Below are 16138 nucleotides of genomic sequence, written 5' to 3'. Positions count from 1 at the left end.
TATTGCTTCTCAAATGATATAAATTTTCAGCATTTCTAGTTGGTAATCATAGACTATCTCCAAAGGGAATAGAATACAACTACTCCTCAAATATCGACATATATAAAATAGATTTTGCATAAACGTTTTGGATGTGATGTAGTGCTGCAGGATTTCTGTCTACAGGGCTGGGACACCAAGGCCTGTCTCCCAGGAAGCGGCTGTATCACTGCCAGCACTGACTCGACAGATTCCTATTGAAAGGCTGAGTACGGAACATAGCACAGTTGTACCCTTTTATACAATTTTCGTGTCTTTCTCCCCCTTATATGGGCATATACTAACATTTTGCAATCTAATTGGGTGTAGATTAACATCCTACAATCTGGTTGAATCAGAACTACACTTGGGTTGGGCCAGGGATTTAGCTCAGTTGTTCTGGCTCCTGTCTCACAAGCTCAAGGGCCCAAGTTTGATCCCTGGTACCAAAAAAAAAAAAAGAACTACATATGCATATATAGAGCTACACTGTAAAAAGTTCCCGTTCTAGCAATCAGGAGGGGCCCTACCCACAACTGAAGTAGTAGAACATTAGCCAGTAAATAGTATTTTTGTTCAGGCAAAAATCATGTTGGCAACTTAGGCATGATCTAAATTGCTTTAAAAAATAGGACAAAGTGGCACAATATTAATAGCAAAATATTAATGAGTAAAGGCTGTACAGATAAATGAATCTCAGGGTTATAAAAGAAGCCTCTTATGAAGACCTAGCTGACCTGAGTTCTGGGCCTCATTTTTCTTATCTGTAAAATGAGGATAGTAATGGCGCTTTCTTCATAGTGTTATGTGAATGTTAAAAAGAATAAAACATTTAAAGTATTTAAAAAGGAAGACAGCCCTAAGTGTGTGTTGTTGTTTACCCAAACAAGACAATGTTAAAAGTTTTCTTTTTGAGAATCTATATGTATTAAGGAGAACATTTCAGCTTGCTGTTAACAACTAGTAGATTCTGCTCTCTCGTTTTCACCAAGAGTATCAGACATTCATAGCTTTCTTTCAGACAATTGCTAACCAAACTTTTATATCTGAAGTGTGAAGAAAGACATACAGTGAGAGCCAGTGTTGAGGTAGAAAGGCACCCATATTATATAACAAAGGTTATAATATGCCCCTTTAGCACTCTAATATAACCCTTTGGATCAAGAGAAGGTAATTTTTGTTAATATTTTAGATTGCAAAAAATATGAAGCAGAATGCTATATAAAATTACACTTATAAATTATGGACATAATAGCTCTATTTATGCCAGGGATTTAGATCAGTGGCACTGTGCCTGCCTCACAAGCATAAAGTCCTGAGTTCAATCCCAGAAAAAAAAGGCAAAAAAAGCTCTACTTGTACTGCAAGAGTAGGAAATAGGTTTTTACATTATTAAAAAGAAACTCAAATTTGAAAACTTTTACTTTATTAAAAAGAAACTAAAGGGAAAACCTGGCTCTCAGAAAAAGAGGTATTTCTTCTACTTTGTTAGTGATATTGTACAACTCATGTACTGTGAGAAGTAAATAGCATAAAAGAAATTATCTAATATGAAGAGAAGTACCTAAAAGACAATTAATCACGCAGACATTCCATAATTATAGTCATAAGTGCCATTTGTTAGTATATACAAATTAGACAGCTTTCTTATTTGAAGGCAAAATGATCTGCTACCCTCAATAATTTGAAATCTTAAGGATTGAGAAAATTACAAAGAAAAAATTATAAGAAATAAGTAGGAATTCTACCAAAAATTAATAACATATAAATAATTTGTAAATATTCTTTATCTTTAATCATGTCAGTTCTTTGCACCTCATTCCTCTGAAACTCTGTGCCAAAAAGAATCTATTTTTGCTCTTGTAAATGTATTTAATTTTGTTTATTTAAAAATTGTTTTAACCTTTGGTATGAAAATATAAATATGAATTTAAAGAGCTTTAATGATATTTACATTCAGAAAAAAAGTAATTGTAAAACCAGGTCCAATTATTCTTAAATTTTACCCAGAAATTTATTTATTTATTTGTTTGTTTGTTTATTGGTACCAGGGATTGAACTCGAGTCCCTGCACTTGCAAGGCAGGCCACCGAACCACTGAACTAAATCCCTGGCTACCCAGAAATTTAAATGGTCTAAAAATGTAAGATAATATTTCACTTTCTGATCCCTGTGGACATTTTTTATCATCATATATACTGATGCTAAGCAAAAAATAGAATACTTTTCTTTCAGTATCACTGTAAAAGTAAAGAAAAAATCTATATCTGCAAGTAAATTTTAGAAGTTGTCATCTAATTAATTTTTTTATGTGAGGTATGGTATTGTGTTAAAGGAATATATAAAGGAATAAAATGGGGTATTCCTTTTCAGATCCCAGATGGGTTCAATCAATGAATCAATTACACAAATTTATCAATGACTCAGCTATTATTATTACTTCTTAGGTACAAAGATCTTCATAGAGCTGTAAGACGTTTTATGAAAAGCATACTATTCTCTCTTACCAAAACTAAATGTATTCTCCACACACCAAGGTACTCTCTCCAGTGAACACAAACTGATGTTCTATAATTTAGTTTAGTTCACACTATCTACAAATTGAGGGCTTGGTCCAAGACTGTGCCTACTTCAGAGGCCAACACAAATTCCATGTTATGTCTTGTACTTTTGACCTACGAGCTACAGACCGTGGTTCTAATGACAACATCCTGTCTATTAATTTGCTCACATTATTTGTGATAACAATTGACGTACCTTTACTAGTTTATTTTAAATGACATTATAAAAGATACAGATGCAAAATTGGATGTACATAATGTGAAATCTAGAAGAATTTCAAACTCAAGAACCTCTGTCCCTGTAGAGTTAGTGTGTCACCTTCCCATCATGTGAATGCATTCAAGTCAAAGGTTCATCAAATCTTGGATGTAACAGATCTTGTACAGTTTATTCTCCAGTACTTCCCACTTCCCTAGAGCTTTAGCTGAACTTTTCAGCCTTCTATTCACATGTTCTTTCCTGGAACCAGCCTCATCCAGATGCTATGTAGGGGCATTCCCTAAGTAAACTCAATAGTATGAACTTAGGTGAGATCAAGAGGGCTTGTTATGAATAACAAAAGCCAATCCAAATATTTTATGAACTGAGTACAAAGACCAAATATAAAAGCTCCACTTAGTACCCTTATCATTCTGAGCCAGAAATCAAGAACTAAAATTTTAATAATGTACATCTCTTAGTCCACAGAAGGAAAAAACAAATGTTATAGAAATTCATTTATAAGAAATACCCTTCATCACTAAGGAAAATATCTATAACACTTATTTAAAGATTATAATGATGATGGCAATTGTACAAATAAATATTTGCAATTCTTTTTTTTGTAACCCTGAAGCTAATTCCTGTATTCTTTCACTTGTCTGCATTGTTAGAAGAATGGAGAGCATCTCCAAAACAATATTTCAAGTGCCTGGCCAGTCTGCTCTCTAATGTTCATCTACCAAACCCTTAGTCAAAATGCAGCTCCTAAGGCCTAAGAAAATAAAATGGCACTATCCTGTCTAAAACTTCCCCTTACAGTCATTTTCCCAGTAGCTCCTACTGTGACAGGGTAACACTGATCCAAGTCTCTCATGAAGTCAAAGGATGAAATCACAGACAAGGGAGGTATACAGGAATGTTTATCAAGCAGAGAGGAATAGCTCCCAATATGGTAGTTGAGAGGGGACCTGAAAGTGGCTTGCTATGGGAACTCTTTGTCTAGGAATTTTTATACCAAAACTGACCGGGGCTTGGACCACTCTGAGTCAAACTAAAGTCAACCTATAGAACCAAAATAAGTTTACTTAAATTAAACTGTAGATTCCTCTTGGCCTCTACTCTTATCTAAGTGGTTTATTAAAAGAAGAATGTAAGAGTGAAAAAATATTTTCCAGATAGGTAAGAGTAAAAGCTGTTACAGTGGCCATCCATCACCTTGTTTGTTGCCTTATTCATTAAATCCTGGATTTAATTCTCCATCTGGTTCTTGTTAGTGTGTGACCTCAGGCTTCCACTTATCTGCCAAAGGCCTGGTCATCCTAGCTCTATCTTGGACCCAGTTTGGCCCTAGCTGTTTTATATCTGCTCCCTAACTTGCCTGTCTTTCATACTGCCAAACCACATTTTTGAAAGTTTTGTTTGGAGAGCATGAGGCATCAGTTCTGTTATGTTTATTTCAAATTTAATACTCTTTATTGTGACCTCCAGATAAGGTCAGAATTTTACAATTTGAGGCTGGATATTACCAATTTCAGACACTGGGCAAACAAATTTCCTTAAACCTCAGACTTCTCTTCATTAGGATGTTTGTTATATATATGTATTTTTTTTAAGCAGCAAATAATTCCAGGTCTACATGACATGACAGAAAGGCAGACAGAGGCCCTTCCTCTTTAGCACACCACACAAGCCTAGATTTTGTGGATTACCAAAGTCAAATACTGATGAACAGATGAAGTGACAGCATTCTGTTCAAGTCCATGAAGTGTGCCTTGGGAGAGGAATCTGATTACAAAGGAAAATCCCTTCACTTAAAAAAATTGTTTTCTGATTTGAGGACAGATTTGTTCACAGATATCTTCAGGAAGAAAAATCGACTTACAGTATATTAAATTATTTCATCAGTTTATTGAACTGAAATGCTCCAGGGTTTTATTTACGTTGGTCCATTCCAGGATGGTCATATGACTGATATTGTTTCTAAATTCTATATTCTTTTATAATGAAAAGAGGAAAACTCAGATAAGTGAGCTGATATCCAAAACCTATGTTTTAAAGTGTACTTGAGACAAAATCCAATTTTCAATTCCGTCTATATTTGATGTAATTCTAGGATTTTTTCATAATCATGGTAATCCAAGTTGCTATAAGACTCTGAAATCATTTCTGAATAATCATAGATTGTACATATTCAGCAGATTTTTGAGTACTAAGAGTATTTTCGTAATAGTATAAAACTTTAAGACTTTTTAAAAGTTAATTGTATTTCCCAAATACACTAATTAAAGCAAGAGCTTATTGATAAAATAATAAACATTTCTTCACTTTACTATTTAAATTGCTTTTTCAGACTAATTTTACTCATTTTTAAAATTCAAGCTATTCTATTTTTTAATGTTGCATATAGTAAATTTAATTATATGTGAATTGTTAAATAATTATGACAACCTTTTCCTCATCTAACTCAGAATAAGCATGAATTAACTATACAACTTCAAAGGACTTTTAAAATCATACCTCTAGGACTAAGGATTTAGCTTAGCGGCTTGGTGGCCTGCTTCACAAGTGCAAGGACCCGAGTTCGATCCCCAGTACCAAAAAAATAAATCAATCAATAAATAAAAATAAAATAAAATCATACCTCTAAGTCAATCAGTCCTCAATCACATCTTTCTGTTGGTTTTAACAATTTTTAAATATTTTTGCTTGTGGTGGCAAAAGTAATTCCCCAAGAACTATAAAAATGTGTGAAATTTCAAAATTCATGATAACCTTAGCATTAATCAGCATTTATCAGGTAGCACTGAAATTGAACAATTTAGAGAAAAATTAACATCATTTCCATCATTGGGAAAACCTAATGGTTATTAGACACATTAGACACTATATTTTAGGATTTTAAAAATCAGGAATTGGTTCATGGTCAAAAACAAATCATTTGCACAAAAAATTAGTATAATTTTTCAACTCAACTACTTAAACGTGATTGTCAATGACCCCAAAATACCCAAAATATGGCCATCATTACCCTCAAAATGTATCAAGATATAGTTCAGGAAAAAAATAAAAGAAATATTAACATGTTAATATATATTTTCTGATAGATTGTGCAATTTGGCAATGTGATTAAATGCCCTTCAGTATTAACTTAATCCTTTAACAAACATTTTAATAAAATTATGTACCCCACATTGGAAGTTAATTATTTTTAACTGAAATATATTCTTGCATCATAAAACATCTCCTTTAGACAAATGCTTAAAGCAAGTTTTTAATTAAGTTTCAGTTTAAAGCAGAACTTTAAATATATATGTATGGCAAAATGAGCACAAATCCAGGAAGGAGGTAGAAGGTTATATGCTGATTCTATTGTGTTCTAAATAACTCACTGAGCCTGGATAATTTTATGAGAGAATTTAAGTCACAGTCCTGTAGGCTCAAGGGCAAGGCACCAGCTTCTACTGGTCACAACAGCAGCAGCATGTGTGAGAGGGTGAGATCAGATGGTTAATCAGAAGCCAAAGTGCAGGGGCAGAGACCTTGATCTTACATAGTAAGAACTCTCCAGGGTTCCACAGGAATTTCCTTAAACCCTTACGCACTGGTGACACTCAGACCTCTTGCTAGACCCCGCCTCTTAAACGTCCACCTGAGGACCAAGCTCCCAATACATGAACCTTTGAGAGAAAAATTCAAACCATATCCAAACTGCAGCATAAAGTATTTTTTAAGCTTGTGCACACACAGTATACAAATAAAAGTTATTGTTAAGATGATTGTTAGCCCAGTTTCAGATAATCCAGATTCTTATAACCCAAATAGAGTCTCTGGAGCAAATGAAGGTAGACTTCGCTAAGTAATCCACACACCTCAGAATCTGGCATTCTTTATTCGGAGCAAATTAAGGGAGGTTTAGCTAAGTAATTGACACTTTAGACTATGACATGTTCTTGCAGTCCCTCTTGCTGTTAACTGAGAGTTATCGAAGGTTGGTTCTAATGGATAGATCCTGTTTTATTCCTTAGAACAGATGGAGTCACAAAATGAATGAATGAAAGTATAATTCTTGAGATTCCTGTTTTAATGTTCAGTCCAACAGCAATTCACTTTCCCCTTGAGGTGGGCTCTGCCTTGCTTTGTCTTACAATCTTAGAAGATCTGAATCTTCTAATGGTCTGTACCTGAAAACCTTGATCCCGCTACCCTTCACAGATTCTGCCTAGATGCCCAGTTTATGATCATACTCTCTAGGTTTTTGCTTTATACATAGATCAATAATTTAGCAGATCTATACCCAAGTTAACACATTCTTTTCTAACCACAAATATCTGCAAATGGAGCAACATTCCTTGTGTGTGAAGTGGTATATCCCTTGAGATATTCAGTCTAAGCTACATGACCATCAGCTGTCAAACCATAGAAAGCACTGATGCTTTGATTGTGAGTTGGAGAACATCACTGTACAATCTTACCTCACCTACTTAACCACTCTGCCACTCCTGTGCTCTGATGCTTCTGAAGTTACAATGGAGAAAGCGTCATTATATCTTAACTACTCTAAAAACTTATTTCTTTAACGAGTCCGACAGAAACGTTGGCTTGTGATTTCAATTAAATAAAATGTACTCCAGAAACACAAGTAATCTGTGTGCCTAGATGTAAACAACATTGCCACACTAATGTTTTCATGAGAGATAGCAGTAATTAGACAGAGGAAATAAAGTCATAAACTTGGAAAAGAGGCTTTGTAAAAATCACATATGGCAAGCCTTGTCCCAAAGCAAATATTCATAAAGGATGTGGTATTGATAATTGTGACTTCATATTAGTGAGTAAATTATTTTCAAGTCAATTTAAGTCAATCTCATAAATTAAACTAACATATAAATGATTCAAACATTTGACAGACACTTCACAGTATTTTTAGGAAGACATTATTTGGATTTAACAAATGAGGTTAACTTATTATTAGCTTTTTTATCATTTTGATTTTGTTTTTATGATTATTTTATAATATTGTTTTGTACTTTAGTTTTAGGAGCTAAATTAAAACATTTTGTCATATCAGATGCAGTCGTTTAAATTCTATGATGCTATAGAAATGACTAATTTTCCTAATGCTTTCTCTTTCTATTGATTTGTTCATGGAATAACAAAGCTGACTGATGTAGATATTTGAGACCCACTATAGTATAAAGTCCCATTGTCTGTTAGTCATACTGATTTGATGGAGAAAGGGGTAAAGACATAGGAATTATTGCACAGAACATTGAGTTTGAGTTATAAAACTGGGTTAAGAATAAGGGGAAAGGAGTAATAAGAGAAGGTAGACTAGAAACAGGAATAAAAGCAGTGAAGATGAATAGTTATCATGCCCAGAAGACAGTTACAAGGCAGATTCATGACTTGCCAAGAGCCACTGTAGATAATGTCAAGTGCTGAACTAGTTTGAATAAACTGGGCGGTATTTAGAGCTAAAGCAGAAGATTTTTGCTTTTCTGCAAGCAGAGTCCCAAAACATAACTGTGCAAGCTAATATGTTAGCCAGCACTAGTCCCAGGAATGCGGACAGAAGATAGGAGCCTCCTGAGACAAAAGAATGTTACTCATGGCAGAAGTAGCAGGAGGTCCAAGAGAGTTGTACTGGTTCCTTGGCCCACATCTGAGATGTATGGCCAGGGGAGCCAGCATGCACAGTGTGATATACCATAGGAGAGGAAAGCTGAGTTTATGAATCTGATTTTTCAGAAAGTCATATGCCCCTATTATTTGACATGGGGAGCAAAGTGTATTTCAGAACTAGGTAGTGCCTTCTTAAATGAATTACCTCACACATAAAAATTGCTGGTTAAATGAGTAGTAGTAAGAAGTAGCACTGGGGAAAAAAACAGCCATTGAGAAAGCGACATTAGCACATTCAGCAAGAGGTATAGGAGGGCAGATGCCCACAGAAGGCTACCTCTTGATAGTATTGTGAATGGTTCTCAAAGAATCATATGGCTAGATTGCCATCACTAAGAAACTCATCAGAAATGCAAACTGGGACTTCAGTCCAGACTTAGTGAATCAGAAATCCAGTGATCTGAGTTCCACAAGCCCACTTGGAAATTCTAAAGCTCACCAAAATATGACAACCAAGAGAGTAAGCATAAGGATTCTTGAAAGCATTCAGGATTCTGGGTCTATCCAGGGCTTCTACCAACTTCCCTCCTGTCTCTTACTCTCTATAGGTCTCAGTATTTTTCTGGCAACAGGAGAGTGTTACACAATTCCTTATTGCTTATTGCTCAAATTTAATGAAATTCTAAATGCTTTGAGAGAGCTTTGTGTTTCCCATATTAAAGATTTTCAAATGCATATGGGAAATACTGGCAAAGCAGGAAAGATCAGCTAGCAAACAGGCTTGCCTGAAGGGTTTCATTACCTTCCTCCATAATCCTTCATCTGAAGCTGGTCTTACACACTCATGGAATTTATTTATCAGTACCACAAACAAGTGCAAAGTAGTCAGTCTTGGAGGCTAGCATGCACAGTCAGAAAATCTATTTATCAGTTTACAATAGACCTATTACTAAACTGTCCTTGCATCCTCTGGCCTGAGCCTTCTTATCCAATAGAAAAACTGCTGGAAATTATGGTTAGAAGTTATTCTTGGGGAGCATGGATTTAGAACAGAGTTGGATACATGATTGAGTGGGCAGAGATCACTGATATGCCCTGTATCTACAGTAGGCAAACCCTGCTTGTAACAGTCCAAGTTGATTTCCAATATTTCCCAAAAAACTTCTATTTTTTGTAATACTAAACAAGACATTTCAAATCACCACTACTGTTTCTTTGGGCAATTTTAGAAGCTTTGGCTATTTTCTAATGAACTCTCAAAGACCAAGAAATCTTCTTCCTCTAAAGCAACATTGCATAGTCTCTGCTTTCATCATTTAAGTCTTGATTTTAAAGTTAAAATCTCAGAAGACAGTCTGAGAGACTTCTTTCCAAATTTCTCATGGGTTTCCTTACTTTCGTCTCTCCCATGGTTCCTGTCTCACCTTCCTACATCCCAAATGGTCATCAGCTAAAGGATGGAGACTATTCAGCCTCCAAGAACAACATAATGGAGTGAGTGCTTGCATTTGTAGGCATTTCAGTATGTTAACCCTCCTGGTTTTCATTCCATTTCAGTTTTTGTGATTTGAATTTTTAGTATGAAAGTATAATGTAATCCTGTCTCCAAGAGCTTATTAATAAAAGTTAAGCTTTAACTGAGATAATAAATGCTAGTGATAATAAAGAAAATAAATGCTGAGAATGTTTGCATTATTTAGAAATTTAAATTAAATTGTATCTCATTTGTAATGAGAGATTCATTAAAGCCAAATTTATTCACATTAGTCACAAAAAGTGAGTGGCTGAGTAGTTAAGAAATGTGATCAAAGGCAATGATAAATATAGATAAGTCCTGTTTATAAGACTGTTTTCGGTAAAAATGTTATGCTGCCTGTATTACTCACATAATTTCTTTCTTTGTTTTTTTTTTGTTTTTTTGTTTTTTTTGGCTTGTATAGGTGCTACCTGAAAATATACACTATCTATATTTCTCTAATTTCTTTTTAGTTATAAATCTCAATAAGAAGAAGAATTAAAAATTTCTGATACTGAAGAAATCATGAGACTTCCTTAAAACTATGAACTTTTTTGGTACATCTGTAAATAAAGTTTATTTATTGTGCATGCTGCTGTACCTATTTTATGTCAAACACATTGATGCATGGAGTATAAAATTAAATGTGCTTTCCCTGCAGATTAATATTATCTTTTTTATCTTTGTCAAATAGAAGTAAATTGCTTGATTCAATAGAATCTGGTACCACCTGAGTGGCTCTCTTTGTTGTTTTTCAGAAATGAGAGACATTGAGAGTTGAAAAAGCATTCATCATCAAGAGAATTTGTTTTAAAAGCATCTAAGCTCCCAGACAGTCAGCAGATAAATTATCCACCATTCAAGAAAACACAATTAGTTTTACATTATAACTGCTAACCAAACCAGTTCTTGAAGTGACCGTCCTTCTTGAAAAAAGGACAGCGAGAATGTCATAGTTTATCATCTTTGTTCCAGGTGTTTGGTAGCCTTTTCTCAGATGACAAATTGTAGGAAACCTTTGTGAATATATTTTGCCACTGTCTTTTGAGAAAGAAAATTGTATTCATGACTTGTGTCCATATGGTTAGTAATACCTACTTCAAAATGCAACATTAATGAAGGTTTTGTTTTATGCCAGTGAAAGGCAAATGCTTTGTACCTCTATGGCAAGAAATATGATTGCAATAATTTATGTTCAAACCTACCTTTCATTTTCCCACAATAATTATTTTTATGCTATCATTTACCATTAAAGACCAAAGAAAAGAATATGAAAAATCCTACTAAGGATTATAGAAATTGCACAGAAAGTCTTTGGGATGATTTTTTTTTCCTTAATAAAATACATAGTCTCTAAATAGTCAAAATTACCTCTTTTGAGATGTGCAGAATAGTATAAGAATATAATAAATTAATGTCATCTGCCAAGACTTACCTGGAGAAACACAATTAATAAACTTTACACCATGGTTGCAACATTTTTAGCACTTTCCATTTGCAATAAGAAAGTGATCAGTGGAGTCTTTGGAGAAAGAAACCAACTAGAATCATATAAATTGCCTTAGTTTCTATACAGAAGTTCTGTCAATCAACACAGAAATTGTCATGCCTTATTTTTACATATCTACACGAGGCTTCAGGTTAATTTAATTTGAGTTACTCAATTTAAATTTATTTTAATTTATTTTTAATCCTTATGTATATAATAATATTTGTACACATGCTTTCAAACAACTTGCTGATTAACAAATGTTACTTCTCTTTTATTTTATTTTTATTTTTGGTACTGGGGATCGAACTCAGGTCCTTGTGATTACAAGGCAAGCATCGGAACCACTGAGCTAAATCCCCGGCTATTTCTCTTTCATAATAAATTAAATTTATTGGTACATTTTAGGTATACATAATGATCACATTCATCATAGGGAATTTGTACCTGTACATAATATATCTTGATTCGTATTTCTTCCCATTCCCTTACCCTTCCTTCAGTCTCTCCTCCCTTCCTTATTTATTCATTTTTACATTGATAACTGAGAGTTTTTATATATGCATAAGGTTATATACAAAACTTCCTTTATGCCACACAAAAAAATAGCATGCCAATGTGTATTAAAGAAAAAATACAAGAGGAAAAATAAAAACAAAGTATGTGTAAATAGGGAAGTGTGGAAGGGGTAAAGGGAGGGCAGGGGAATGAGGAAAAAATAAGAACCAAAATACATCATGTAAAGATACAAGATCTCAATGATGAATGTGACTATATTGTATACCTAAAATGTACCAATAAACTTAATGGAAAAAAAAAGAAAAAATAATAAATAAATTCAAAACTTTGAACTTTAAAGACTAATTAACTCTTCCTATGCATATAAACACAGTCTAGAATTACTTGAAGAATACATTTGAACAAAGTTTTTATTTTACAAATGCACGTGTGCAATTAATGTGTCATTAAGGAGGAGAAAGTGAAAAGTGTAAAGGAAAGAAAGAGACACAGATAGAGCATCAAAATACCAAAAAATATTCGTGCCTTACTCGCCTTACTCTTGGAAGTTTCTTTCTCAGGTATATTTTCTTAAATGTGTTTTAACTGTTAAAAAAATAAAAGATATTAAGGTAGTATGTAGTATTACTTTTTAGGTGTGATTTATTAAAGTTTTAAAATTAAAGTTGTTAGACATTTATTAGGATATTTCTAAGTATAGTAAGTTATACAAATATATCTTTGAAAAGTGATTCACCCAGATTAATTAAATGCATTCAAATGCAAATGATATTTGAAAATGTAATGTATTTGATATCCTGTCATAAGTAACTTCTCTGGTTTAACAATACTCTTTTCTGAGACTGAGAAATTTCTTAAAATATAATAAATTAAATGTAACAATATGATAACCTGATGTTTTCTTAGACTTTTTATTGTCATGCAGAAACATTAAGATTTTAAATCATAAAACTGAAACCCTATATTATATATAATATAGATTTATTATATTTCAAGAAATTTTTCATTCTCAGAAAAGACTATTGTTAAGCCAGACAAGTTAATTAAGACTGGATATTGAATACACTATATTTTCAAATATCATTTACATTTGAATGCAGCCTTGTTTGCATGTCTTTGATTTTTAAAACAAATACATAATTTTAGAGTCTAAGAGGGGAAACCATTTTATAGTCAGTCACTCTTGTTAAGGGAAGCAAAGATTTATGACCAAACAAAATTTCTTTCCCAAGCCTGGAACTTCTTGACCTTCTGACTTGCACAATTGCTAATCTTGGGCAACAAATTAGGTGGATTTAAAAATCCATACCCTGCTATAGAAGTAAATGATTTTAGGATTGCCTAGAACAATGAATCTAAGCATTTGTCATTAAAAATCTGCCCTGAAGATCTAATTATTTTTTTGTCCTCTTGATTTAACCTTAAAGTTCAACTCAGATACAAACATGCTAATAATGATGATAAAATAGAAATCTCTGTATTTTAAAATAAACTTTTCTTTTTCCAGTTTCTACAGATAAAGTGATCTGAAGCAATGTATGATACCGAAAAAGCAGAAAAGAGAAGCTGTGACAACCCCCAGAAATGTGAAAGGAGGTTTCTTACTGGATAGCTACACCTTTGGTTCAATTTATATAAAAATCCCAAATAAATAAATGGATGGTATCATCCAATTTCAGAAATTCCATTTCTTCTATGTTCTAAGCTGTACAATTGTCAGGTTTTTATGGTTTAAATTGTAAATGTGTTTTCCTTCTTGCTGTTTATTTTTTTTAAGTCTTAAAATGTGAAGGACATTTATGAATGGTAAGAAAGACTCTGTATACAAATGTATATTTGTAAAAGCTATTTTTATGATTAGCATGTTTCATTGTCAATCATATATAGTCAGGCAATATTGCAATTCTGTTTAAAGCTTATTTCCAGCAACAACATGCAATGTCATGTAAGAAAAGATACATTGTATGCTAGTTTTATAATTTATTTTTAATTTATAGTTTAAAGTACTTCAGATCATAAGGATAAAACACTTGAAAAAGTCTATTTCTGCCCTCAGTAAGCACCATTTTTATTAGTAAAGAATGCAATTACATATTTCAGATGTGATGCAATAGTTTAAAGGACTATTGTTTTGACTTGTGACTAAATTGAGCATGCTCTGCTCTACTGAACTGGAATGACCCGACTATTACCTAATATTTCAGTATGGATGTGAGAGTCCATGGACAGGTTTCCATACTCATACAGTTGAAAACTAGATGGACAAGCAAATGATTGTCTTGACTTTGGATCCAAAGGTTTCAATTAGTGCATATATCACTTCATTTCACCTCCTCTTCCCAAGGATTCTCCATTCCCAAGCATTGCAAGTGTTTTTCAGATACTCCTAGCTATTGTCTTGTGCTGTGGAAATGGAAAGAACCATCTTCACAGTCTGTAGGAAAATTCAGCATATAATTTCTAAATAAATAATTTCTTTTAAAACAAGGTTGGTGTGTAACTTTTCTTTGGGGTACACTTAATTTTAATATTCTGTGTGAACTTGTTCAATTGTTGTAATAGCACAAAAACTAGGACAATAATGAAAGTAGCACAGCTTTACTGAAGCAAGTATTGTATCTTTTATATTCTCACACACTTCATGAAGTGACCTGTATTCTGGAACACATATTTTGCCATGTAAAAGAAAGCCATGTGGTCCTTAATCCTTCACAGAAATCATACTCCAATTCATATTTCAAAAATGTAAATTTTTCCCTCCAAAATAGAATGTTAAGAAACTATTTCAGGATTGAAACAAATCTACCTCATCAAGAGATGTTGGTCCTGTTCCAGACTCTAAATCTGTAGCTAAATGACCAGAAAGTCCTCACTAAAAGCCGAGAGACATCAATCATACAATGCCATCAAAAAAACTTACAGTATTTTAAAAAGAAACTGAGAGCCTAAAACCACCCTAGTATGTTTTTCCTTAATTTTCCATTTAATTTTTAGCGTAATCTATCCTCTTTATCTCACAAATGTAAGTTAATTAAAAGTAATACAATTTCACCCCCAAAATAGATAGCAAAAGCTCAAATATTGGAGAAAATAATTATAGGTCTACCATTAGAGAAAATAAATATACTACATTTTAAAATTCTAAGTCTTCTAGAAATTTGTACAGTAGAATCTAATGCCCAGATCCAAAAGGGACTTCATTTTTAAGGAGATATGAAAACCTTAAAGCGATAACACTGTTAACTATTTTTGGTGGCCGTAGTGGATAAGGGAAGCTTTCTGATTTCTCTTGATTAGATTCTGTAACTGTATGTAATTCCACATGGAAATAAAATCAGCACAGTGATTAGTAGATTTGCTACAAAATAGATAATTTTGCTGAGAATAATGCTCCAGAAAACAACAAGTATTATAAGTACTGTTTGTCAGGAAATTATATATGTGAATATATTCCCAATTTTGCTATTTATCTATCCTTATAGTATTAAATCGTGCCATACTTATGACTTACAATTACCACAAATTATCCATAGCATCATAATTCCCTTGAAGGTCATTAACTATTCTCAAAGTAAGAGGAGTAATTAAAACATACAAAAAGAAAATGTAATGTAGCTGTTTCTGTCTCTTCTATTGTATTTCATTAGTCTACGTGTATATTTTTTGTCAGTGCCACACAGTTTTTATTGCTGTAGTTTGTGGTATAATTTGAAATATGAGATTGTAATGTGTCCCACTTTATTCTCTGCTCAGGATTGCTTCAGCTGTTCTGAGTCTTTTCTGGTTCCATAAAAACTTTTAAGATTGATTTTTCTAGTTCTCTGAAGAATTTTGTTGGTATTTTGATTGGAACTTCATTAAGATCTTTCATTGCAGATCCAAAAAAAATCACCTTATAGGAAAAATTAATTTAAATGAAAATCTAGTTTTAGTTACAGAAAAATGAAATTGTGAAATAATCAGATAATATATCTCAGAAGGTTTCAAATAGTTACTTCAAGATATATAAAGCTGAAGTTCTCATATGAAAATGTTGCTTGAAACATGCTATGCCCAACATATTTCATTTAATGTGTGAGGGTATGAGGGGAACATCTTAGCTATCTAGACTCAAAACATATCCTATTGTATTGAATTCCTGAAAACATTCCAGAATGATTTGCTTGAAGATATATGCTCTACAATTTCAGAATGTAAAAGGTTGAGACAAT

At 33.0% G+C, this 16138-nt stretch overlaps 1 protein-coding gene across 11 annotated transcripts in view; it reads left to right on the top strand.

Moving 5' to 3' along the window:
- Ralyl (RALY RNA binding protein like) overlaps positions 1–14402 on the top strand; it is a 658084-nt gene extending 643682 nt beyond the window's left edge. For 6 of the 11 annotated variants that reach the window (XM_033760377.1, XM_033760372.1, XM_010645310.3 and 3 more), the window contains one exon: positions 13435–14401. In XM_033760377.1, coding sequence (XP_033616268.1) covers positions 13435–13452 — 18 coding nt within the window. In that variant the 3' untranslated portion in view covers positions 13453–14401. Of the gene's footprint in view, positions 1–13434 lie in introns of all 11 variants that reach the window. The other 5 variants (XM_033760366.1, XM_010645314.3, XM_010645313.3 and 2 more) reach the window with 1 other exon arrangement.
- Positions 14403–16138: the final 1736 nt, after the last annotated feature.

This window comes from Fukomys damarensis, unplaced genomic scaffold, assembly GCF_012274545.1.
Source record: "Fukomys damarensis isolate Sample0158 unplaced genomic scaffold, DMR_v1.0_HiC HiC_scaffold_5, whole genome shotgun sequence".
Classification (NCBI taxonomy): domain Eukaryota; kingdom Metazoa; phylum Chordata; class Mammalia; order Rodentia; family Bathyergidae; genus Fukomys; species Fukomys damarensis.
Note: the sequence above shows the minus strand (reverse complement) of the source record. Positions and strands in the feature narration are given on the sequence as shown.